This window comes from Gadus chalcogrammus, chromosome 11 (genome assembly GCF_026213295.1).
Source record: "Gadus chalcogrammus isolate NIFS_2021 chromosome 11, NIFS_Gcha_1.0, whole genome shotgun sequence".
In the NCBI taxonomy this organism is placed as follows: domain Eukaryota; kingdom Metazoa; phylum Chordata; class Actinopteri; order Gadiformes; family Gadidae; genus Gadus; species Gadus chalcogrammus.
In genome coordinates, this window is record NC_079422.1 from 10,008,398 (window position 1) to 10,035,897 (window position 27,500).

At 46.2% G+C, this 27,500-nt stretch overlaps 1 protein-coding gene across 1 annotated transcript in view; it reads left to right on the forward strand.

Annotated features, from left to right (window-relative positions):
* The window catches only part of syngap1b (synaptic Ras GTPase activating protein 1b), a 75,096-nt gene that overhangs the window by 12,801 nt on the left and 34,795 nt on the right, over positions 1–27,500 (forward strand). The window contains 2 exon segments of the mRNA XM_056603096.1: positions 24,468–24,559; positions 26,601–26,722. Coding sequence (XP_056459071.1) covers positions 24,468–24,559; positions 26,601–26,722 — 214 coding nt within the window.

Below are 27,500 nucleotides of genomic sequence, written 5' to 3' on the forward strand. Positions count from 1 at the left end.
ACAAAGAGTGACTTGATCTCCTGGAGAGCTTGCAATCTTTTCTTTCATTTGCAATTCTCTGCAGAAACAGCTTTTATCAGTTGACCTTCCAAATGTTAATGATTCAAATTGATTTCATTTATTTTATCCTCGTTTTTCCTTATGATTCTGTTTATTAATTTCACCCGTTTTGGTTTAATGTGAGGTACTTTGTGTTACCGGAACCTGTTACAGACTATTTTACAGAGTATTGTTTTGGACCTAGTATTGTTTTACAGAGTGTGTCGTTGTAGAGTATTCTTGTAAAGAGCGTAATGTTGTACCGACTTCAGTATAGTTGTTGTGAGAGTATTCTTGTAGTGATAGTATTTTTGAAGAGACCGTATTGTAGAGATTATTTAAGAGAGAATATTTTCCATTTGAGAGACGGTATTGTTGTACAGAGAGTATTGTGAAGAGTGGGTATTGTTGAAGAGACAGTATTGTTGAAGAGACAGTTATGTTGTAGAGAGTATTGTTGAAGAGACGGTATTGTTGTAGAGAGTATTGTTGAAGAGACGGTATTGTTGTAGAGAGTATTGTTGAAGAGACGGTATTGTTGTAGAGAGTATTGTTGAAGAGACGGTATTGTTGTAGAGAGTATTGTTGAAGAGACGGTATTGTTGTACAGAGAGTATTGTTGAAGTGTCTGTAATGTTGAAGAGACAGTATTGTTGAAGGGAAGGTATTGTTGAAGAGACTGTATTGTAGAAGAGACGGTATTGTTGGAGAGAGTATTGTTGAAGAGACAGTTGTACAGAGAATATTTTTGATGAGTCGGTATTGTTGAAGAGACAGTATTGTTGAAGAGACGATATTGTTGTACAGAGAGTATTGTTGAAGAGTTGGTATTGTTGTACAGAGAGTATGGTTGTAGGGCAAGCATTACAGAGAGAATACTACCAATACTGTAGAGTATTGTTGAGGAGAGCATACTGTTGTAGAGGGAGAGTATGGTTGTCGAGAGACTGCTGTTGTAGAGATAGATTCTGGTTGTAGAAAGATTATCCTAGATAGAGTATTGTCGAGAGAGTATTGTAGAGAGCGTGTTTTTGTCAAGAGAGATGTGAAGCTGTGTGTCTAGCTGGTCAGCTTCCACAGCGTATCCAGGGTGTAGGTGGATGGACAGCTGCCAGCTCATTCTCTCTCTGCCACCCCATCTCTAGTTTTAACATATGTCAACATTTTGTATTGGATGTCTGTCTGCAACTGTAGGACTGTGTCTGGGTGTGTGTGTGCGTGTGAGTATGTGTTTTTTGTGTGTGTTCCATCACATTGATGTAAAACATCCTTATGTGGTCAATACAATGTAATAGCTTAGAGTGGTTGGATACGGGGACCACACCATCTCTTCTCGTAAGGGCTCCACTGTTTGTTGTTGTTTTGGTTTACTGTCCCTGCCCTGTCTTCCCCCCCCGATCTTCCCCCCCATCCCCCCTGGGGGAGCTGCCTCCCACCAGGCCCCCACCTGCAGTGTTAACAGCTCCTCTATTGGTGGTGACAGGGTCGGCAAGGTCGGTCTGCAGACGCCCCACAAGGTGCACATTTCATTCACTAGCATAGGCAGAACGGGCAGGATTATTTCAGGCTACACATTGCTTACAATCTATGCATACCAGTGTTGTAACTCAGCTGGATCTCCTGATCGTGCTTCTCTTTCTGCAGATATGGCTATTGGCTACAAACATATTTGTTTTTTTTCCTGTCAATACCGTCTTTATAAAACACCCTCAGGTTCTTAGGCTGAGGCTTCATTTTTATTTGAAGCAAAATGGAGAAGAAGTCCCAGCAGTTTATATGGGGCTGGGGGTTGTTTAGTTCAGATGGATTCACAGTCCTCCATCTTCACAGGTGGACTGTGGGCTTTTACCCGCCTACCTTTCGAATGATCTTCGCACATATTTCCACACAATCGTAGCATATCACACGTTTGGTAAAACCCATTACATTTTGTGTTTGTCTCAGTTCTGATGAGGCATTAAAGTTAACCCCATCCAAATAAGATGAGACAGTTTATTGATCTCGGACAGGAAATTAGACACGGAAAGGGGACAGAATGATTAATAGCGGGAGAAGGATATTGGGTAAAATATTTTATTTTACCGATTACATTTCTTTTATTATAATCTAAAGTTCCTGTTGTGAACATTAGGAGACTCCAGATGGTGATCACAACAAACTTTGTGGATTGTCAACTGACGTCACGAGAACACACAAGATTAATGAACTGGGACGAACTAAAATTAGACAGAACAAACAAGCACTAGATAGACAACCCTCCAAAAAGATTCCCGAGCCATTGCAGAACCACCGTGCCGCAGTACCAGGGAGGGGCACTATGGGAAGGGACACCGGTCCAATGAGCCTCTGTGTCGGGACATTGGAGGGAAGAGAGGTGAGTGTGACAAGTAAGGACAAACAGGTGAGGCTAGACAGGCGATGTCAGACAGGTAATGTCAGCGCAGGTGAGAAGAGGTGACGTGAGACAGGTAAGGTTAGACCGGGGACGTCAGGAGGGGTGCGGTCAGGACGGGTGAGTTCAGATCAGGTGAGGACAGGACAGGACAGGTGAGGTGGGTTAAGGTGAGAATGTAAAAGGTGTGGATAGGCAAGGACAGGTGAGGATGGTTCAGGTGAAGTCAGGACACGTGAGGTTGGTTTGGGTGAGGTAGAACATTTGTGGTTAGACAGGGGTTCTGGGGTCAGGTGAGGTCAGGACAAACTAGCTTAGTCGGATGAGGTGAGTCGGATGAGGTTAGACAGGCAAGGTTGGACTGGTGAGGTCAGAAAGGTGGGGGCAGTTGGGGTTCGGTGGGGTTCGGTGCGGACAGATGAGGTGTGACAGGTGAGGTTAGATCAGGTGAGGATAGAACAGGAGAGCTTAGGACAGGTGAGCTCAGGACAGGTGACAGGAGACATCTGAGAGCGAGATCCTCGCGGTCACTATGAACGGGCTGCACTTATCCTATTAGAATGAATCCATTTCCAGATGTGACGGGCCATGAAATGACCAAAGGTAGGGAAACCCTGCATGGTTCTTTTCCTTCTCCCCCTACCCAGGGGTTTAGACACACAGGGCCCGACTACAAAACCACCCTACCAGCCTGGCTCAAGAGAACCTCAGCAATCAGGATTCATCCTGCTCCTTGAGCACTACTAGTATCCACTACCACTGGGAAATTAGACATAGATGGAGGGATGCATGGATGGATTGATGTACAGTTGGAAGGCTAGATGGATAGATGGATGGATGTAGACAGAACAGTCACTAATTGAATTTAACTTTGGCCTGAGGCAATTTAAATCTGGTTTTATGCCAACTAACTTTTTTTTTTCCAACTGTAGAAAAGGGACGAATGCGTGCATTGAAGAAATTAATTTGAAAAGACGCATACGTCTGTCCCCCGAATAAGAGAAGAAGAGACAGAGGCTGGAGAGCAGAGAAAGGGGAGGATGAGAGAAGGACAAGAAGACAGGAAGTTATGCGAGGAGGGTGCATGAGAAGAGCTGAGAAGGATGAGATGATGTAGTTGGAGAGAAGAGTGGAGAGGTGGAGAAAGGGGAGGGGAGACGGGAGGAAGCGAGGAAAGGAAGTGAGGAAGGGAGAGAGGATAGATATATAGAGGGGGAGAGGGGAGAAAGAGAGAAAGAGATACTACCACACTGGATTAGGCGTAGGTTCACATCCCTAATGGTAACCATGGAAATAATTATAGAGCAGCCACACAGACCAAGGAAGAGAGTTGAGAGAGGCTTTGGAGGAGGAGAAAGAAGAGAGGACTAGCATAGAAAGAAAGAGAGGGAGAAGAAAGATGGATGAAGCGGGAGGAGTGGACCGAGATAATACAACACAAGAGCGAGATGGAGAGTAGAGGAATGAGGGGCGGGGAACGGAGGACAACAGCCAGCAGGGGGTAAACTAGCTGTCGCTATCGCAGAATGCTGCTCATGAAGCCAAACTGTTTCAGGGGCTGGTCTTCACCCAGACCCAAGGGCTCACAGCAGTGGTTGATTGGCGGAACAGACACTCCACACCTTAAGATGTTCTTTTAGAAAGAAGGAAAATAAGTTGGGCCACGCGGACAGTTGTCATGGAAACAGATCTATAATATCTCTTATTTTTGCCCCCTGTGAGAAACGGTTTGTTTGTCTTGGGCTGAAAGTGCTATTGGTGGTGTGGTGTGTTAAGGTTGTCAGAAGAGAGATTATTGCTTGGTGTGGTGCAGGATACCCTGATCGCCTCATACAGAGTTTAGGTGTGCACGTTGTGGTTGATTTGCATAATTGCTTTCATGACTGCCGACTGGGGTTATGGTGTGACCATATCTGAGCAGCATTTTTGAACATGTTCCTATTAAACAGCGCAGGAACACTTGGGAAATTATGAAGCGAGTGCACGTCAAGAGCGAAGAAATTAGTATTGAAATTCTGATTGCTCATTATTTGATGATTCTTTTGCCTGTAGTATCTGTGGGGGTGCGTGTGCAGGCGTGTGTCTGTGTACATTTGCACTCATGTGTGTGTAAGTGTCTGTTTTGCCTCTATTTGTGTGCATGTATGTTTGTTCATGTGCGTGTGTATGTTTGTGATTGTGCACGTCTCTAAGTGCTTGTGTGCGTATGTGTGTGTGTGTGTGTGTGTGTGTGTGTGTGTGTGTGTGTGTGTGTGTGTGTGTGTGTGTGTGTGTGTGTGTGTGTGTGTGTGTGTGTGTGTGTGTGCGTGTGTGCGTGTGTTTGTGTGTGTGTGTGTGTATATGTGTGAGTGCACTTCATGCATGAGCAGGCTGCATCTCTCTGCTGTGCGCTCAGCCCTCCCACACACTTGCCCCTAGCTCTGAACCTTCTACTGCTGAGTGTGAGAGATAGTGTGTGTGTGTGTGTGTGTGTGTGTGTGTGTGTGTGTGTGTGTGTGTGTGTGTGTGTGTGTGTGTGTGTGTGTGTGTGTGTGTGTGTGTGTGTTTGTGTATTATGTGTTTGTGTGTGTGTGTGTGTGTGTTGATTTTGCGGTTGCGTTGGTGTGTGTGTGTATGTGTTTATTCTGCGTTGGTGTGTGTGTGATAATCAGAGGTTGGGGCAGTGGTGTAAAGAAATGGGAGGGAGAGAGAGAGAGTAGTAGGTTTCTTATTATTCCTTAAAATCGCTTCACATCCCATCTGAGAGAGAGAGAGAGAGAGAGAGAGAGAGAGAGAGAGAGAGAGAGAGCGAGAGAGAGAGATATATGGAAGGGAGCAAGGGACCATGAGCGAGAGGAGAAGAGAGAGAGAGAGAGGAGGCAGAAAGTGAGAGAACGTCAGAAGCCAGAGTGAGAGAGACAGAGAGAGAGAAGAGAGAGAGTGGGAGGAGAGAAGGGAGGGAGAGGAAACAGGATGTCCGTGCGAGGCATCGCTGCTCTTCTGTGAGCCGTAGCGCTCACCTGTGCGCGGTCGCTTCCCTTCAGACAGGAGGCTTCACGGTACTTGCCCAGTGTGCGGTGGATTACTAGCAGAGCAACGCGCTACTCACAGAGCGAGAGAGGGACTCAAACAACACAGTCGACTCCCTTGCGACTCTGTCAGACGTGGGAAATCGTCCACTTTGGGTTTTTGCAGATTGTGGAACAGACCGCTTATTTCTACAATGGTCTTTGGCTTGATTTTTGGGCACACTTTTGGCTGGTTTACAGGTTTCACTGAGGTCCTTGCCTGTGTTCTGTCGTTTACGCTCTGGATTTTCTGTTTCTCTCTAACTGACGATTTGGATCTTGTCTTGAGCATGACCCTCCAGAGACTTGGCTACCCGCGGTGCAGACGGGACATGCACGTTGTCATCCTGCGCCGTTAATTGCCACACACACACACCCTCCCTCTCTCTCTCTCTCCCTCTCCCTCTCTCTCTCTCTCTCTCTCTCTCTCTCTCTCTCTCTCTCTCTCTCTCTCTGTCTCTGTCTCTGTCTCTTTCTCTTTCTCTTGATCACATTCACACATGCATAAACAACACAATAACACACCCATGGCAACGTGCACGCAGACACGTAGAAATACAAAAAGGGAGAGAGACACCCAAGTGACATAGACCTATATCAAGTGGGTACCAAATGCCCAACATTCGGTTGTTGGAGAAACTCATTTAGAACGAAGAATCTCAGCGGGGGGGGAGGGGGGGTTCGTCATTATTTTCACATTAACATTTCAGGCTGTCGGGTGCAAAGAATTGAATCAGCGGGAAAAAAAACACCACATTGTGAAAGACACACATTCATATTCTAAAAGATGAGAGAAATTCGCTTCAGTGGATCTCTTGTAGGTTACCGAGGAAACGGCAGCGGGGTTGCTACTCAGCACGCGGCGAGGGTCGGGGGCTTCGGGGAGGGAGGGCGGCGACGCATCCGAGAGGAGGAGCCCGTCACAGAGAAGCTGCCGCCGGCGCAGGAGGAAACTTTGGCTGCCGGAAAGAGGAGGTGGTGGAGGAATGAGCGGGACATCAGTGTGAATTTCTAACGCTCGCCGCTGCTCCGGGACTGTTTGTTGTTCCCTGGGTTTTTTTCTCCTCACTAATTAGAGCGAGGATGGGAGATGAACTGTGAGTGTCCTAGTTACCGCCGTGCCGCCTTCCCCTAGTCCCATCTAAAGTGGCACTTTGGGGCCACGTCAAATTCAGCACTTTTTCCCGGAGAGGGACGGGACTGCACACTTCTCCCCTGAACCTTTACAACTTTCTCGCGGGGCACTTAAAAGCATGCACATTGACCACTTTGTGATGCATCAAGAATCGAACGGATTTAGTCAAAGGAATAGTGGTTGAGTTCCTCATGAATATTCATGTCACCTAATACAATTCTGGAGACCTTTTAAGATGGAGAGCCCTGTTTGCCAGGTGTCCTCTGAGTCAGGGCTAAAGACGCATTATTAATTCATAGACATATTTGTGTGTTTAATATTTAACGGCAGCGAATTGATTTTAGATCCTCTCCCATCCATCCGTGAGCGGTGGCAGGGCGGCGTGGGTGGTGTTTGGGGGTATTTTTGGAAGCTGCACCAGCGCAATATATTTGCACCGGCTTGGGGCTTGGAACTGCAATTATTTTTTTCCTCTTTCTTCTCATTCGTCGCTTCGACGAAGATTATTAGCACTGTTTCTGTGTTGCCAATCAGCAATATCGTCACCGGGGACTGGTCATGTGATCAGCGACGGCACGGAGACACACACGTGTGTGTAATCAATCGCACATGGTCACAAAGACACAGCTACACGACCGCACAACTACCACCCCCTTGCCGTGCTTGTGGATACACACACACACACACAGATCGACCCCGGGGGAACCGCGCGACTCAGCTGTCGAAGACGATGGAGCGCAGAGCTGAGGCGTGAGGCGGGTCGGTCTGCACACGGTCAGACGGCTGACTGTCTGTTACCGACTGTTATGGTCTGATACTGTCGGCCCAGTGGAATAAAGTGTTCCTCACTGATTGGATCTCCAGTAGGAGGTCACTGGTTGCCCCTGAGACCTGCCCGGTCTGTACTGGACTCTACTGGAGTTGACAGAAGTATCTAGGAGTCTGGACACAAAGTTACCCCAGCCAGCCTCGGTAGGAACCACACCAGCACTCTCACGCCCACACGCACGTCATTCCATGAAAGTACAGAGAGTGCAGTACATTGAAAAAGCTGATGACGATTCAGAGAAATACATATTATATTCATTATGCAGTTAAAGATTTTGCTTGTTTGATTCTCTGGTTTGTGTTCCTTGAGCGATGCATTTGTATGCAATGTCAATGTTATGTAAATGTAAATGGGATGCATTTAATTCCTAACTGCTTCTGACCATGTCAGAAGCAGTGGTGTGGGTGTTGCCATGGGTGCTGCCTTATGTGCATTTTTCTGTGAGGCACGTGTGCATGCATGAAGAAAAAACAGCATTGAGGGGCACTTGGTGTGGTTAAAAGTGGCTAAATGCATGCAATTCATCATACATTTACTCCCTTTGATAAGATTTATGATTTATTCATACATACAGTACAATACAGCACCTGAGCTTTTGGCCCGCTTAGAGTGATGTCAACTCTCTGCGCCGGTTGCCATGGTTGTGTAGGGTTTGCGATGATGTCAGCCCTCTCCTCTGTGCCACTTGCGGTGATGTAATCTCCGAGGGCTAAGTTATGTAATTTGTAGTTCAACTCTTCTTGGAGAGACTTAGGCACGGGAAACGCATGCTTCCATCAAGTCCACTTTGTGTATTAGAAACTGTTCCTACGTTGTCACTCCCTGCATGCACATATGTTGAACTCTTGAATCAGATCCTTGTCGAGTCAATCAGCGTGATAGCGGTTGCATCTGGTTATGTAATTATGTACAGTTCCTGCTTGCATGAGCAAGACGTTCAAATGCAATGAGCCATGGCAGATCTTTGCGTGATTGCTTGTGTTCAGACAGATGGGAGACATCAAGGTGGATTACTCCGGGATAAACCCCCGCTACTTGAGAGAGGTTCTCAACCAATCGACTCGGAAATCGCCCACCTTGAGCGTTGCTGATTTTGCCATCGTTCTTCTGGCTTCTTCTGGCCGCAGATGCAGATGATACATAAATGGCTGTTGTGGAGTTTCAGCTCATGCTTTTGAATAATGTTGGTGGCTGTGTGTCATCAGCACTCTTTGTACCTATCAGGTACACGGCATCTATTGGGTACAGTCTACCTATTAGGTACAGTGCATCTATTGGGTACAGTCTACCTATTAGGTACACTGCATCTATTGGGTACAGTCTACCTATTAGGTACAGTGCGTCTATTGGGTACAGTCTACCTATTAGGTACACTGCATCTATTGGGTACAGTCTACCTATTAGGTACAGTGCGTCTATTGGGTACAGTCTACCTAATGGTCCGACCTGTTCCATTGGGCTTTTTTTCAATTTTAATATCTCACCATTGTGTTATTATACATAACCCTGTGTGCTGCAGAGTCAGGCTTACAGTTGGCCGGAGGATGTGGGAGCTCAGGTATAGGTGTGGTGTGGGTGAGGGTAGGGTTTGGACTGGGGTGAAGGCAGGGGAAGTGTTGGAGCTAGTAGAGGTGGTAGAGCTTCATGACGGTAGAAGCGGGTTAAAATACCCTGAGGTGAAAGTAAGCAGGATGATGCAATAGGGGGAGTTTGTGGTCATGCTGGTGGAGGTGTTGGAGGTTGGGGGGCTGGGTGGTGGTGGTGGTGGTGGTACAGCAGCATGCCTCATGGTAGGAGCAGGCTGAGTATACCAGGTTCCTGGTTCAGCAGGCAACGAGCAACCAACTGCTCATCTTTACAAAACACACAACCCCCCCCCCCCCCCCCCCCCCCATCGTTCAGGCACAATTTACACCACACCCACACCATCTCCAAACCTTTATCTCTGTCTCTTTGCCCCCTTCTTTCTCTCCCTCTCTCTCACCCTCTCTCTTCTTCGCTCTGTCCCTCCTACACACACAACCCCTCTCCAAACCACACACACACACACACACACACACACACACACTGACACAGACACACACAGATACACACACACACACACACACACACACACACACACACACACACACACACACACACACACACACACACACACACACACACACACACACACACACACACACACACACACACACACACACACACACACACAGACAGACACAAACACCAACACATACACTAACATGCAATTTTAAACGCAAGCACCGTAGCCTTGTATCTGGTTTTGTTCTCTCTCTCTCTCTCTCTCTCTCTCTCTCTCTCTCTCTCTCTCTCTCTCTCTCTCTCTCTCTCTCTCTCTCTCTCTCTCTCTCTCTCTCTCTCTCTCTCTTTCTACCTCGCTCTCTCTCCCTCTTTGCACCACTATTTTCTCTGCCTCGCTCTACCTTCATCTCTCCCTTTCTCCTCCTCCTCTGCATCTGTCTTTCACTCTTTCTGTGTTGCCTTCCCAATATATATCAGTGCATTTCTCCCTGTGTGTGTCGGTTCATCTGCCTCTATCTACCTCTCTCCCTCTCTCTCTCTCTCTCTCTCTCTCTCTCTCTCTCTCTCTCCCTCTTTCAAGGCTGGAAGCTGTGTGCCACCCACGCACGCACGCTCTCTCTCTCCCTCTCGCTCTCTCTCTGTCCTCGCTGTTGAGCTTGACATCAGATTTACATTCTGAATGAAAAAGCGCAGCTTTTCAACACACACACACACACACACACACACACACACACACACACACACACACACACACACACACACACACACACACACACACACACACACACACACACACACACACACACACACACACACACACACACACACACACACACACACACACACACACACACACACCGTCCGCAGCCAGTCGCCCAGCACATGTAAGCATGTGCATACGTAGCTCGATAGCAAATGTGGGCACTCTTGTAGGCGGTGCGCTGCGCAGCACAAAGCCTGTCTTATGAAGACACACTGGGCATCCGTTTAACACACACCTGCTCTGCATCCCTTCTCCTCCATCCACCTCCTCCATCTTTCTATCCATCCACCGCATCAATCTCCATCCACCTACCTCATCAATCTGTCATCCGTCTGCATACACTTACCGCAGCCATCTCTCAACCATCTCTCGAGCCATCAACCTTATTGATCTCTCATTTATCCATCTCTCTATCCTTTTACCTCAGCCGTCTCCATATCCATCTCTATCCTTGTAGCTCATTAATCTCTCATTAATCTCTCTCTTTCCATCTACCTCTCCTTTCCTCTGCATGCTTTGCATGCATAGTGGGATTTTGTGCATAGCAGTAGTAGTAGTAGCAGCAGCAGGACGAGCAGTATAAGATCTAGTAGTACGGTACCATATATATATGTGTAGCGGTATTAGTAGTAGTAAACGTTGTAGTGGTAGTATTCATAAGATGTGTTATTAAAGAAGTAGAAATCCTTTAACATTCTTGTGCGTCTCCAAATGTAACTCCAGACGGACTCGTGCATTAAGGAAGTTGGATCAGGCAAATCCACTGGAGAGCAGGAATGATCATAGTACTCATATCATTATACGTAACACACAGACCGATGCACTGAAGCAGTGTCGAGCTGAAGAGTTGACTGATACACGCTGTGTGTTTTATCCTGTATCTGACTGCATAGGCGTGTGTTGGGGGAGGCCTTGGAGAAGGTGGTGTTTGTTGAGGAGGTAGCGTGTATGGAACCATACATCTCTTTGTCTGATGCCTTGCTCTACGGCTGTGACTTAAACGTTACACTACATAGGAACGAGGAGGAGGAGGAAGGGTGATGTGGATGTGGGGGGTTACCATGGCAACTAAACAGAGCGCCTGGGTTTGGATCAAAATGAGGAGTGAGTGAGTGAGAAATTGAATTAAATGGACCTATCGACTTTTTTTTCTTTCTTTTCCCAGTGCTTTCTTTTCTTTTCCTGTTCAGACTAATGCTTTTATCAGACAGATAAATTAAAAGGTTTCATGAATAGCCTGAATAAGTATGAAGAGCCATTAATGGATGGTTCGGAAAAAATAGAATATAGAAAATAGATTGCACCCTACACATCTCCGTGGTGAATGGGCCGGCCAAGAGAACAACCCGCTTATGTGCTAACCCACGGGCAAGGCACCATTTAGTGACCGACCACAGCTTCTGTGGTCAACTGTCAGGACACAAAGTATTAGTTTGGTTTGTTGTCACTATTCATGAAATCGGAACATTTGGAACTGCTAATGAAATGAATTAAAATGGGATGAGGCTGAATAATATCCCTATTTAATATAGAAATGATCTGCTATAAATGAGAGCAGAGAGATCTTTATCATCACCCCAGGCACAGGGGCAAGACATATTGCAGCAAGCAGTACAAAAAAAAGCACAAACAATTGAAACATAAAATAAACATAAAAACGGAATCAATGAATAATAGATCAACATTAGGACTAAAACATCGCTGCCACAAACAGCCGTCCTATATCTCCACCCTGAGGGGAGAGGGGCATCTGAAATGAAGAGAGGGATGTGAAGAATACACTCAGCTTTCTTAATGAATCCCCTCTGCTCGACGTGTCTTTAGGTGGTTCAGATCAAAGGTCTCAGATCCCTTCTCAAGCAAGTACTTATTCCTCAGGGTAACCTAACCACACCAACAGGTACAAGACTGACTGACAGACGGTACGAGATGAATAAAAGATTTTCAGCAGTGACTGGTCCATCCTAAAACTGAGAAGCTTCCACAAAAGGAAAAGGTGCGGTTGACCACTTTTAAAGCTGGCCCCACGAGGCTGTTATGTGGTGACTTGGTTGAGGTGGTGGTGGAGGTAGTGGTGGTGAAGGTGGAAATCGGGAGGCAACTTTGTCGTTGGCTGGGGTGGTGGCTGTGGTGGTGGTAGAGCTGGTGGTGTGGGTTTTGGTGGTGTTGGGGGTGTTGGTGTAGATGGGGATGTTGGTGGTGAAGGTAGTCCGGCTCTTGTTGTTGGTGGTGGTGGTTTGTGGTGTTGTTGTGCTGTAGATGGTGGTGGTGTTGGTGGTATAGATGCTTGTGGTGGTGGGGATGGTAGTGTTGGTGTAGATTGTGGTGTTGGTGTAGATTGTGTCGAAGGGGGTGGTGTAGATTGTGGCGGCGGTGGTGGTGGTGTAGATTGTGGAGGTGGTGGGGTAGATGGTGATGTAGAAGTAGATGGTGATGGTGGACAGTGGGAGGACACACTGGTGGTGGCGAGGTATGCGTTGTTCCCAATATGTTTCAGTTGTTATTTGGGTGCATTAACTTTCTTTTACTTTTGCTTCTCCAGAATAAATATAATGAATCTAAGAATTTAGAATAATAGTAAATTGATTAATCTATTAATTGATCCAGACAATACATCCCCATGAACCACCAAGACAAATCATCAATGTCGTTATAACCTGTTATAACCTATCCCCATGTGTTGTTTTTACACCTCTGGGAAAAAGGCCCAGCCGTTCAACAGCATTTAACCAGCACTCAGTTGGCCTCCAGCCTATGAGATTGAGAATTTAAACCTCTGATATGTCTCTGAAATCTGGTATTTTTTAAAAGATGTACCGTGGAATGGATGTGCTACAGCAGGAAGTGGTATTACAAATAGATAAAGCTTAAAAATGCAATAATAATACCATAATGGGCATTTGTCAAATATTCTTTTTGTCATTTATTTGAAGTATCCAACTCAAATAGCCTTTATATGTTCCCCTCACTTGAACAAGGTCATACATTCCTGCTGTACAGTCATGCAGACGGTTCTCCTCATTTCAGGTGTTTAGATATCTCTCCTTTGAGCCAGTTCACCTCAAAGGAGACAAGCAGCAATGCAGATCCAGGACTCGGAGTATATGAATGAATGGCATCAAAGCGAGGCTACCGATGTGCTCTATAGATCTGTCGTCTTACTCCCACTCCTGGACCCTTGGCTCTCTCTGACAACTCAAATGCCTTGAAAGGAGAGTCTGCAGTAACTAAGTACGTAAGCAAACTGCAGCATAGATCCATAGGTCCAACCATTACCAGATAACACCAGCAATAAGACAAAGCCCAGTACAATCAAGGTGTTATGAAGGGTATTATCTGTGTGCAGGGTCAGTCTATTCTCATATCCCCCCCGCCCCCCTTGTCTTTTATATTCATGATCAGGACAGAAGGATGCAACAATGAGAGAGCCCCCAAGCAGAGCCGGGGTCCCTCTGACAGCCAACCGGTCGATTAGCATCCGTAGCTTAGCATCCTCCGGGTCGGGTCGACGTCGGAGTGAAGCCACGAGCAGTAGCTCTGGGGGGGAGGAGGAAGGGCTGGTGCCGACTTCAAGGCTAAGATCCCAGTCCTGTTCGGGAGTCTGTTTGCAGAGTCTGAAACTAAACGCTTGTGATGCACAGGGAGTCGCCTGCTTCACTGAGTCTTACTGAACACTGAGAAGGGGTGGAGACAGCGGTGGTCGGTGTCTGTACTGTTAATCCCAAAGCCCTGCCTCAGAACTCACTGTGTATTCTGTGTGTAGTGCCACTGTGCATTCTGCACAGCGCTATTCTGTGTAGCACGTCTGATCTGATTGTACAGTGTTTTGAGTTTAGGAAAAACACACTATGAAACGTATTATTTGTATTATTAGCATTGTGCATTCTGTTCAGCGCTACTACTTTGCATGTCAAGTTGGGCTGCAAGGATTAGACGGTTAATCAATTAGTTAGAACGGCAGTTAATGTTTCGAATCAAATTTTAATGATGATAAATTGCAGAAGTTATTTATCAAAAACAAATAACTAACATTTGATTCTGAATGATGTGGTTCAACTGAAATAAGTGCATCATGGATCATTATGACAGGAGTGGTTGAATTTTTCTTGGCTGCCTGTGAGATAAAGCAAGGACATTTAAGACATCACTTTGGACTCTTGTTAATTTTCACTGCATTTGCTATTACTTAGTTGCATCCCTAATGTAAAGTACTACTGTGTACTGTGTGTAGTTACGGTGTGCGACTGTGTGCTACTGTGTATAGGGCCACTGTGTGTTTTGGATGAGGTGTTAAGTGAGGTACAGTAGAGAGGAAGTAAAGAGGAAGACAGGCAGTCTTCATAGCAGTATTCTGCGACATGAGCTTTAGAGTGACTTTATTATTGTTCTGTCCATTTAGATATTTCATGTGCTGTAAAACAGATCTCCTATTGTTTTATAAACTTGAACAAGTGAAGTTAACGTGCGTATTATTGGTTGTCTAATTGGCAGATTGTGGCATAAACGCTGCAAGTGTACTGGGTTTATTCCCACTGCGGCTGCCCTTTATGAGAATGCATATGATCATGTATGAAAGAGGCACTTGGATAAATGCGTCCACCAAATAGCATAATCCTTGGTCATGGGATTGCTGAAGCAGACATTTTGAAACAGGTCATAAACTCACCGCAACTCATCCATAATAATAACTTTCAGAATTTTAATTTGCACGGTATTCTGTTCCGGTTGCTAGGTTGCTAGAGACTAAGCACCCAGAGAGGCACCAGAGAGCCCAGACTCAGTTGGCCCTCAGCCCATGGTTGGGACGGCCCCCTGAGAGCATCTAGTTGGTCCCATCTAGTTGCTCTGATCAATCTTACGGTGCTTTTAGTATTAATGGCCATGAACCTATTTAATATGTATATCCTCATGATGCATTTGGTTGTCTCTGGAGCCACTGGTAGAGCATGGCAGGGTTAGTGGTTAGATTCCCACTAGGACCACCCCAATGTGTGTGTATGGGTGTGTGTGTGGGGGGGAACAAGAAGTGTAAATAGAAAATCAACAAAACTTCAAAAAATTGTTTTAAGCACACAAAGACTAAGCTTTAATCCCCTAAACATCCACTCCTCCCAGAACAAAGCCCTCCACTGGGGCGCCATGTAAGAACACTGTTGTTCTTTGCAATCTGATTGGAATGATTTCAGAAAACAACAATTTCTTTCTTTCCCCTTACAGCTTTGGAAATTTGCGTCAAAGTTTGCGTAGTGTTCATCGTTCCACCATTTGAAATAATTACTTCAGCACGCAATCGGATATGTTTTCAGAGCACCCCTTCTTTTCAAAAGGGGGGCACATTCTAATGATCATTATGGACGTTTCTATAACCTAGACACATTATACATAGCCTATGAATTCATAAAGGTGATTCAGACCCATTTGTCAGCTAAATCAGGTGTTACCAACCTTTGACTGTCGATGTACCACTAAATTCATTCATCAAGACCTTCACTTCATATGCAGACAGTAAAAGATGTATGAATATACAATGCAGCTGAGCAAAAAGTGCTACCACCCCCTGTATACACTATTATTACTGCAAGAAGGATATGACCAATTGGAAACATTGAAAAGAGAATGTCAGCCACGCTTCCTATTCTCAGTTTTTTTTTAGCAAACACAAATGAACACAAAACAATGGAAAAAATTGCAATGGAAACATTGTAATGGGGAAAGGAGGGGGGACACCAAAAAAATGTATATTATAGTAAATATGTCTATTTCAAAAATAGAATCCCATGTACCGCCTGCAGTACCCTCGCATACCAGTTGAAATAGTATTCAGCTGGTTGCAATCTGCAACCTCACCACTGCCGCTACATCTTGAACACCTCATCTTTAAGCACTCAAGTGAGTTTTTTCTATAATAAAGTTGTAAAAAACTGATATTACCTAACTGGCACGACCAGACTCAATATCTCCTACAATCACTCTAAAATAAATGGTAAAAAGACATAACTGTATTGTGTTTTTAGGTTTTTTTGACAGCATCTTTCTAAGCGCTGTGGTCACTTTAATCGCTTTGACATTTATCGGTTTACACACACACACACACACACACACACACACACACACACACACACACACACACACACACACACACACACACACACACACACACACACACACACACACACACACACACACACACACACACACACGATCGGTCGTTCATACACACACATACAAACCGACAAACACACACACAAACAACAAACATACTCTCTCCCTCACACCAACACACTATAGTATTGAGTTGAAACCCGCCTCCCACCAATAGCCAGAGGGTCTGTTCTGCCTCCTGTTACTACTCTTTAGTCATTTGGCAGATGCCGGGATCCAAAGTGACTCCAGAGTTTCTTCAGATACGTTTTGTTAATGAGCAGGTAGGGGTGAGGACATCTTGCTCTAGGAAGCCTATAGGTACACTGCGGACATTGCGGTACAAACCAAGAACCATTCAGGCTCGTAACGCCACTATCCTACAAAGGCATCCATGCTTCTTTACATCACCGACCACAGCCATCCCCCACCCCCACCATTCCTCACCCCATGCTACCCCGCACAAACTTGGATAAAAGCCCTTTGAAGTTGTGGACGCCTCGTCACCGGTCTACTCTAACTCTTGAAATGGCTGCCATTATGGCTCCTTTGTTTCCCAACAAGCTCCTCCTCTGCTAGGAGCCAGGGAGATAGTGACAGATCCGCAGGGGAAACAGGCACAAAGCCAGGGGGAGAAGAAAATAAAACACAAGATTGCCATTTGGAGGAGCAAATTGAGAAAAATGGAGAAAGAGAGACTGTTTGTGAGAGAGATGAAGAGAGAACCAGAGTGATGGTGAGAGAAAGAGGCAGAGATAGAGACAGACACAGTGAGAGAGAGAGGGCAGATTGTGAGTAATACAGGGAAAGATAGAGGTGGCGACGAAGGTGGAGGTTTGAAGCCCTCAATAAGGGTATGGATGGTGGGGTGATGATGATGCTGAGGATTGAATGTTGATGATGAAGTAGACTGGAATGAGAGAGAAGGAGGTGAGACCATAGGAGGAATGAATAACAAAGAGAAATAGAGAAGGCGACAGAGACATAGATAGACAGAAAGAGCGAGAGTTAAAGAGGGAGAGAGAGAGAGAGAGAGAGAGAGAGAGAGAGAGAGAGGGGTAAAGAGGAAGAGAGAGAGAGAGGTAAAGAGAGAGAGGTAAAGAGAGAGAGAGAGGAATAAATGAGTCTGAATTATGTAAAATTGCTGCGTAGGAGAGGACAGAGCAGAGGAGTTTGTGCGTGTGTCAGTGTGTGTGTCTGTGTGTGTGTTGGTGTCTGGTTGCGTGTTTGTGTAATTATGTCTATGTGCCTTATAGAAGAGGCTCGGAAATGGACTGAGTGAGTGAGTGAGTGAGTGAAAGACTGTGTGGGTGTGTGGGTGTATGGAGAGAGACTCAAAAAGGGATACTAAAAGAAAGGTGAGAAATGAAAGGGAACTGAAAGAGAGTGAGAGAGATTGAACAAAAGACAGTCTAAAAGAGAGAGAGAGACACATACTTACACTGAAAGAGAGACAGAGAGAGAGATAACAGTTTGTATTAGATGTTCAGGAGACAATCAACAAAGACAACATCACATGCAGATATTTTTAACTTCAATTGTTTTCACAGCCAGGGGCGGCCTTCCCTACAGGCGGGTTAGGCGGCCGCCTAGAGCACCATCTAGAGGGGCAGCGCAAAATAATGCGCCCGAAAAAATAAATTTAAAAAAAACACAATTATATATTTTTTCCCTCCTGGCGCATATTTTTGCGCCCCTTCTATATCTCCAACCAATATTTTGACATTAAAAAAAATAAATCTAACATTAGGGTAAAATTAGCCAAAAATCGAAAACGGAAGGGGAACCTACCTCCTAGGTTTCGTCAGAACATGCTAGTACTATAAGGCGTTTGGTTAGAGTGTTTTCAAGAATCGAGAATCAAGAACGAAATCAAGAAAATTAAGAGGCAAAAGCCATCCGGGGCGCAATTTTTTCCTCCGTGGATTTTATTCTTGAATTAATGTTTGTTCATCGTTGCGATCGTTGTTGTGTTTATGTGAAAGAAATGCAGTTACAGGGCAAAACAGTTTTTCAAGGTTGAAATTCAGTTTTCGTGGGGAATTAACGAACAATTTTTTTTTTTTTTTTTTGCGGAGGGGGGGGGGAGCGCCAGGAGTGAAGCTCGCCTAGAGCGCCAAATGTGCTGGGGCCGCCCCTGTTCACAGCCATCACAGATCTCAGACAAGAGAGAGTGATAGAGACACAGACAGACAGAGAGTGTGAGAGAGGGACAGAGACATAGACAGAAAGAGAGTGTGAGAAATTGACAGAGACACATACAGAGAGAAAGTGACGGAGAGAGACACACGCAGACAGAGAGAGAGGGAGAGAGAGAGAGAGAGAGAGAGAGAGAGTCTGAGATGTGGAGCGTGTAGTTTGTGTGGTTGTAGTTTGCTGAGGTTAGTAGGGTCCATGGTGTTGTCTGTGGGATGGCTGTCCTCTCATTGTAACACAACGCTGTAGCAGAGGTGTCGAGGTGTGCCGTGAATTTGTTGGTGTTTAATACTTAATCCATAATTTACTAATATAATTATGGCTCAGAATGATTTCCTTTACTATCAAACTAGTTATTGTTTCATGTGATGCAAGTTCCATGTTGCAATGCTCAATTTCCATACATATTTAACAAATAATGGCATTATCAGATTTTTATGAGCCTGTCTCTATGGGATACTTTTTGATAGTCTGCTGTGTGTAAAATAATATAGATTCCTCATATCCTGGTAATAATCTGTGTGAAATTTTTCAAAAGTGACCTACTTCTGCATTTCACTTGTGGTTGGGATCGTGGTGGGCCTTAGCCCCAAAGAGGCTGGGGAACTGAGAATTCTAGTCTTCTGGAGGGTGGAGAATGGGCTGTGGTCTGAAAAGAGACCGTCCAAAAGATAGTGCTGTATGGATTAGATGTCCTAGAGAAAACAAAAAAGGCAACAACATTACATACAGATATTTTAAACTTTTCTACAGAAAATGACCAAAGCCATCACAGATGTCAAGAGACAGAGTGACAGAGAGACGCAGAATGACACGGAGAGGGGGAGAGAGAGAGAGAGAGAGAGAGAGAGAGAGAGAGAGAGAGAGAGAGAGAGAGAGAGAGAGAGAGAGAGAGAGAGAGAGACGATTTTGACCATCTGTAGTTTTGGGATGTGAGGCTGGTCAATGCGTAATGACTGTCCTCTCTCTCTGTAAGTCAATGCTGTAGCACGTAGCAGGCCTCTAGTTTTTGGCCTCTAGTCGATAAACCTCTAGTCTGTGGCCTCTAATCTGTGGCTTCTAGTCTGTTAATCTCTAGTCTGTGGCCTTTACGATTTGCTTTACTATTGATTATCGACATGATGCAACTTCAATGTTTCAATTCTTCATTTGAACACATATTTGACGAATAATGTTGTCACATTTTTACTAAACTTTGCCTATGTGAGTTAATGAAATATCTTGGTAGTAATTGTTATGACATTTTTGAATTTCTTGTTGTGATTGTGGTATCCCATAGCCCCAAAAAGGTTTGGATGTCTTCAGCTTCTAGTCTGAGAATGGTGTGATGGATATGTGAGGGGATGAGAGGGTGAAGGGAGGAGGGAGAGGGTGAAGGGAGGAGGGAGAGGGTGAAGGGAGTGGGGGGTAGGGATATTGTTCAGAGTGAGAGGATGAGATGGTTGAGGGAGTGAGAGGGTTGAGGGGGCGTTGAGGGATTGAGAGAGTGAAGAAAGTGAAACGATAAAGTGAAAGTAAGTGCTTGACTGAGTGAGACGTTGGAGGGATGAGTGAGACAATGAGAGGGAAGAGGGAAGAGTGAGGGGGTGTATGGGGGTGTATGGGGGTGAATGAGAGGAAGTCCAAGCGCATCAACTCAGCATGATTCCTGAACTTTCCTGTTGGACTCTAAAGGTCAGGGGAACCTTTAAAAGACAGAACTCAATCTATTCCCAATCCCGACCCTTTAATAATTAATTTATTCTCATCTATGGAACCGCTCCACGTTATCTAGGGCAATGCAGGCTCTTTGGTCATCAGGGGTCGCCCTTTCCATTTGAAAAGATTGACTGTATATAAATATATATTAGGGCTGTCAAGCGATTAAAATATTTAATCACGATTAATCGCATTAATGCCATAGTTAACTCACGATTAATCGCGATTAATCATATATTTTTTTTCTATGCTAAATATCCCTTGAATTCTTTGTCCCATTAATTTTTCTCATTTTATTGCTCTTATCAACATGGAGAAGTGCATCGGCTTGCCTTGTGCAAATGTTTTTTCATTGATAACAACATTGGCCTATACTGATCAAAACAGGATGATAAAAAAAAAAAGCCTATAGTGCAATTAAACGATGAACATACAAACATACTGCCTTGAACATAGCAGTCAGGATACTGCTTCTTTGTTTTGAGCCAAAGAAAAAATAAAAATAAAAAATTTAATAATAAGCAATGGCGTTAATTGCACGATAAAAATTGGTAAAATTGGTTTGCGTTAACGCCGTTAATAACGCGTTTAACTGACACCACTAATATATATATATATGTGTGTGTGTGTGTGTGTGTTTGTGTGTGTGTGAAAATATTTTCACGCCCCTCTCTTTGGAAGCGTCTTGGCTTTGGTAGGAGGTCTGGATTTGTCAATGTCGGCCTTGGAGTTCAGGACAGGCGGTTATTAACTGGCATGATTACAGAGTGTAACACACAGTAACACAGGCACCAGGCAACAGAACACATGCATTGTCCACCATCTGACTGCATGTTATTAACATGTGATGTTTTTGTCAGTTGTCTGGTTTAACATTATAGAGCAAAGGGCTTGTAAGCTTAGGACTACAATCAAGGTATTGTTCTTGGTCTTACAGTTAAGGAGGATAACGTAGCGGCTAGGGTCTTTGACTGCCAGCCGGAAAGGTTCTGGGTTTGATCCCCATTGTCCGCAGGCTACAGGTAGGCTATAGGCAGTGCGGATGGACTCATTACCTTTCCACAAAGGGGAGTTTAACTCCCTACAGACTACACTCCCCTCCTCCCCATCCTTCCTGATCCTACTCCTCACCCATCCACCTCACCGGGCCACCGACTTGGCAGACAGGAATCAAGTACGTACTGGTGTGTTAAATTAAACCTCTCCTCTCTTTTTCTTCCCTGGAATATGTCTCTCTCACACACCCCGAACACCTGCTCCTCCTCCACCTCTCCTGTCTGCCTGCATGTTCTGCCTGTCTGATGCCCTGGCAGCTCATCCATTCTCCTGGTTCTCCTCTCCCAAGCCGGTGGCAGGCAGGATGTCAGGGTGGGAGGGGGCTTTGGGGGGGAGCTAGGTGGGGTTGAGGACTTGGATTGGGGTCGACAGGGTAGATGCAACCCCTTAATTCAGCTTTCCTAACCTTTAAACTCCATCATCTCCCGGCTGTCTCTCCTTCCCTCATGCTCCATTTTGTTCAGGCATGCGTTTGGATTAAAGTTGCTGCCAGTTGGCTTGTAATGTCCACAAAGGTTTAGTGTCTCCGTATCGCACAACAGCCTCTCACTCTACCAGCCTCTCACTCTACCAGCCTCTCACTCTACCAGCCTCTACTCTACCAGCCTCTCACTCTACCAGCCTCTCACTCTACCAGCCTCTCACTCTACCAGCCTCTACTCTACCAGCCTCTCACTCTACCAGCCTCTACTCTACCAGCCTCTACTCTACCAGCCTCTCACTCTACCAGCCTCTCACTCTACCAGCCTCTACTCTACCAGCCTCTCACTCTACCATCCTTTACTCTACCAGCCTCTCACTCTACCAGCCTCTCACTCTACCATCCTTTACTCTACCAGCCTCTACTCTACCAGCCTCTACTCTACCAGCCTCTCACTCTACCAGCCTCTACTCTACCAGCCTCTACTCTACCAGCCTCTCACTCTACCAGCCTCTACTCTACCAGCCTCTACTCTACCAGCCTCTACTCTACCAGCCTCTACTCTACCAGCCTCTCACTCTACCAGCCTCTCACTCTACCAGCCTCTCACTCTACCAGCCTCTCACTCTACCAGCCTCTACTCTACCAGCCTCTCACTCTACCAGCCTCTACTCTACCAGCCTCTCACTCTACCAGCCTCTCACTCCACCAGCCTCTCACTCTACCAGCCTCTCACTCTACCATCCTTTACTCTACCAGCCTCTCACTCTACCAGCCTCTACTCTACCAGCCTCTCACTCTACCAGCCTCTCACTCTACCAGCCTCTCACTCCACCAGCCTCTACTCTACCAGCCTCTCACTCTACCAGCCTCTACTCTACCAGCCTCTCACTCCACCAGCCTCTCACTCCACCAGCCTCTCACTCTACCAGCCTCTCACTCTACCAGCCTCTCACTCTACCAGCCTCTACTCTACCAGCCTCTCACTCTACCAGCCTCTCACTCCACCAGCCTCTACTCTACCAGCCTCTCACTCCACCAGCCTCTCACTCTACCAGCCTCTCACTCCACCAGCCTCTCACTCCACCAGCCTCTCACTCTACCAGCCTCTCACTCTACCAGCCTCTCACTCTACCAGCCTCTCACTCTACCAGCCTCTACTCTACCAGCCTCTCACTCTACCAGCCTCTCACTCTACCAGCCTCTCACTCTACCAGCCTCTCACTCTACCAGCCTCTCACTCTACCAGCCTCTACTCTACCAGCCTCTCACTCTACCAGCCTCTCACTCTAGCAGCCTCTCACTCTACCAGCCTCTCACTCTACCAGCCTCTACTCTACCAGCCTCTCACTCTACCAGCCTCTACTCTACCAGCCTCTCACTCCACCAGCCTCTCCGACCAAACTAATTAAGGACAACCTCATCTCTTTTAGACAGAGTTGGGCGATTGTTTCTTCCCTGGTAATGCATTATTTGCCATGTCACTAGTACAGAAAGTGAGATTTTCTTGTGACTAATAAGCTGGTCAGGTGTGCTTCTAATAGGTAATCAGCCTCTGCCACCGGCGATGTGATTGGGCGATATACAGGAAGTGACTTTAAAGTGAGACGCCCCATATCCATATATTCCAGTGCCTGTTCCATCAGCCTTGTGATCTATACTCAGAATTTTAGAATCCACTGCCTGAATCTACCTTGATTACCTTGAACACTCCCAAATGTGGTGCCTGAAACGTGTGCCACGTTTCAGGCACCACATTTGGGAGTGTTCCAACATGTGTAATAGAGTACTGATTGGTATCAGCCAAGGTATTGTGTCACGTTCTCTTGTTGGGGTCTCTGTGTTCTCTGGCATGATGGAATTGACTGAACAACAGCAAGTCGATATGACCTGTTCTCGTAGCATTCAGGAAAGGGTTATTTACAAGATTATAGAATATATTAGTTGGCTCCTCAAAAAGTGGGGTTTCTGCCTCTTTCTTCGGTTTGATCTGGATTTTGCTGCTTTTTTGTGCTTTTCTGTAGAAGAACAGCAGATACTCCTTTGTCAGGCTTGGGGGCAGGCGATCTGTTTCTTTGCACCATGCTATGATGAGCTAAAACACTATTTTCTGTGTTCTTTTGAAAAATGGACTTATTGGGGACTGGTTACTAGTGGTCACTTACTGGTTTCTGAATTGCCCTTCACCGGTGGTGTAGACATTTTTGAATGTCCTTAAACACAACTGTGTATCCAGTAAAAATGTGCACATTTGTCATACTAACGCTATACTGAAATGATTACCACCATTACACCAACATTACACCATAACTATTACAGTACAGACCATGCCTTCGACAGCAGTTCAGTTACGTTTTTCTACCGATGAGGAGGATGTCATGAGCACGTAGTCGGGTGCTGAAGAACTCAGTGAGGTGGGGCTTTGAGCTGTGGGTCGACATCTGGCGGTCTTGCGCTCGATGTACGAATCCTCCTTCTGGATCCGGACAAATAGATCGAAGGGAGGAGACGGGCAGGCAGAAGGTGTGAGGGAAGCCAGCTACGAAAGACGGTTGGTTGAATCGTGTGTGGTGTAGTCCCAGTTTTCTTTTACAGGTTACCGGTTTCTGATAATCCTACAATGTTGGTTGCGTCTTCGGTGCGAGCAGAACACTGTTTTCACTGGTCTAACTGGTCTAACTGGTCCAACTGGTCCCCCCCCCAGATCACCGCGCCCGGCGGAAGAGCATCGCCACAGGGAAGCAGCCCAGCATGGAGATCCCTCCCACCGCCCCCCCGCAACCCTTCCGACAACCCGTGAGTACCCCCCCCTCCTGCTCGCGTCCCCGCACGCTGCCCGCCTCCCTCTCCCTCTCCCTCCCCCCCGGCGACCTCCACCTCCCCGGGTCCCGGCGCCACAGCGCCACGCCCCGCCACCCCTTCACCTCCTCCTCCCCCTCCCTCTCCCTGGCCATGGCCGTGGCCTCCTCCCCCTCGCTCCTCTTCCCCGCCCCTCTCCCCCGCCCGCAGCAGCCCCCTCCCCCGGGCGGACGCCGGGGCTCCAAGAAGGCGCCGTCCACCCCTCCTTTACCTCGCTCGCTCCCCCTCACGCCCTCCGTCTCCCTCCCCCTCCCCCGCTCCCCCGCCACCACCGCCCCCCCTCGCTCCCCCTACTCCCCCTCCTCCCCCTTCTGCTCACACTGGGGCGGAGACTGGAGGGTTGCCGGTTCGATGCCCATGGCGGGACCGTATATCGCCCCGCTGCCCCCCTTTGAGGTATGTGGTACAATGGAAAATGAAAGCATTGAAACAAACTGCGCTGCTGCACTCCGATGCCGTACCTCCGGCCTCGGTGCTGCGGGCCTGACAGACTGGATGGCTAATGGAGCCAGAGTCCCTCATGCGGATCATTAGCATGGGAGCAGCAGATAGAGTCTTTAGCCCCGCCCTCCAGACGGACTACCTGTCGTTGTTGCTGACTGAATTTACTCTGATCCTTCTTATGCTTACTACCAAGATTAGTGGATCTGTATTCATTAAGTTTGTCATCCACATTTTTACTTTGATATGATTGCTGTTTATTGGTGGGAGGTGTTTGATTGTGGTTGCTAGGGGTTTGTTCCACTCCCAGTTGAAAGGTACCAGGGCCTGATCCCTAATGTCCGTAGTCTTACCTGAAGACATCCTAGGGTAAGATGCCCTCAGCCTGGCTCCTTAATGACACGTATCGGAATTCACCCCGGACTAAAGCATCTGGTAAATGAGCTAATGACACCACTTTGCCCTGAGGAGGTGATGATCTTCTATTGATATCTCACTGGGTTTTCAGTTGTTTCAATTGATTACTAATTACTGCTACTATTCATTCAGCAGACGCTCTTATCCCAAACGACGTACAGTGGGATACATGTGGTTAAGGAGCAGGTGGGGGCTGGGGCATCTTGCTCTATGACCTCTGCAGTCAGAGCCTACTGACCACCAGCCGGTTCTTCCCCACTAAAACAGAGTTCTTACATTGAAAGATTGATGGGCTGTAGAACCTTAATGTTGACTTACAACTTGTTCTCATACTCCTATTTCTACCGTCACTCATTTCACTGGATTTTAGACTCATAAGTGCAACGTTTTAAGCTCTAGTTAAATTGGTACTCGGGGGACGAAATTAACTATCCAAACTGAGACTTACTGTGAAATAAAAGTATCTGTTGTAGAAGTCTGTATCTAAAGACTGCAAAGTGTATATTTACCACGTTAATGTTGCGCGGGAAATTAACACTAGAGTAATGCTATCAAGAAACTGTAAGTAGGTTTTAACTGACGGCTTTATCTATTTAAACATTAAAAGGCTATTGCCTTAACATTGGGGGATAATCTCAAGGAAAAACAGGACCATAAACTGAATCAATCTTGACATTGTTTAGTCCGACATTTGATTTTAACAAGTTCTTGATGTATATTTATTTGTTGTTCCACTGCCTGCATATCATACATGTGCATTGTCTGTATTATCAATTCCATTGGTTAATATTGTGAATTATGGAAGCATGCAAAATAAATTGCACGGGCAATTGATAGGATTTTCAAGAGCCATTTTCTGCACGTCAATGCCCTCTTCTGGCCATTGTATGTCAGTGCATGTTTCAGAGCCCCGTGGGTGTACGAAGATAACTAATTTCTTTCTACTCACATCCCACACCATTCTTGTATCGGCTTCATCTGTTTGTCCCCGCATCATTCTGTTGTTTCCTTTTGTCCCCTTCCCCGCTCCGTCCTCACCTCCCTCACCCATCTACCTGTCACTCCCTCACCCCCTTACCCCATACCCATTCACCCCATACCCCCTCTCTCCTCCTCTCAGAGCTTCCTGAGCAGGAGGTTGAAGGGCTCCATCAAGAGAGCCAAGAGTCAGCCCAAACTGGACCGCAGCAGCAGTTTCAGACACATGATCCTCCCCCGCTTCCGCAGCGCTGACCAGGACAGGTCAGTCCCTCTGGGTCTGTGTGTGTGTGTGTGTGTGTGTGTGTGTGTGTGTGTGTGTGTGTGTGTGTGTGTGTGTGTGTGTGTGTGTGTGTGTGTGTGTGTGTGTGTGTGTGTGTGTGTGTGTGTGTGTGTGTGTGTGTGTGTGTGTTTGCGCGTATGTGTGCATCCGTTCTTTGTGCTTTGAGTTTGATTCCTAAATGTTTAGTATGTGTGTGCTTGTGTGTGTGTGTGTGTGTGTGTGTATGTGTTCATGTGTGTGTTCATGTGTTTAAAGTACTACTTCAAGGTACTAGAATATGTGATACTCCGATGCCGTTCCTCTGGCCTCGGCGCTGCAGGCCTGACAAACAGGATGGCTAATGGAGCCAGAGTTACTCATGCAGATCATTAGCAGATGTAGCCTTTAGACCCGCCCTCCAGACAGACTACCTGTCGCTCCTGCTGACTGGGTGTCAACTTCCTGGTCCTTCTCATGCTTCCTGACATGATCAGTTGATTGTTTGGGTTTTTATTTGTTTGAATTGATTGCTATGTGAAAGTGATTGTACTTGTGTATCATGTGGTTTTATAGTATAGCATTTATGTTTCCCTCTTTAAAACACTACTACCAGAATACACATCATTTACCTTCCCAGTCGTATCCACCATGGGGTGAAGCACAATGCCTGTGCAGATGGCCTTTGTGCTTTAAATGATGGATTTGAAGTTACACAGGATATGAGACAAGATTGCTGGGGTGGTTTTTAATGCTTTAGGGTATGATTTAGAACGAGGACAC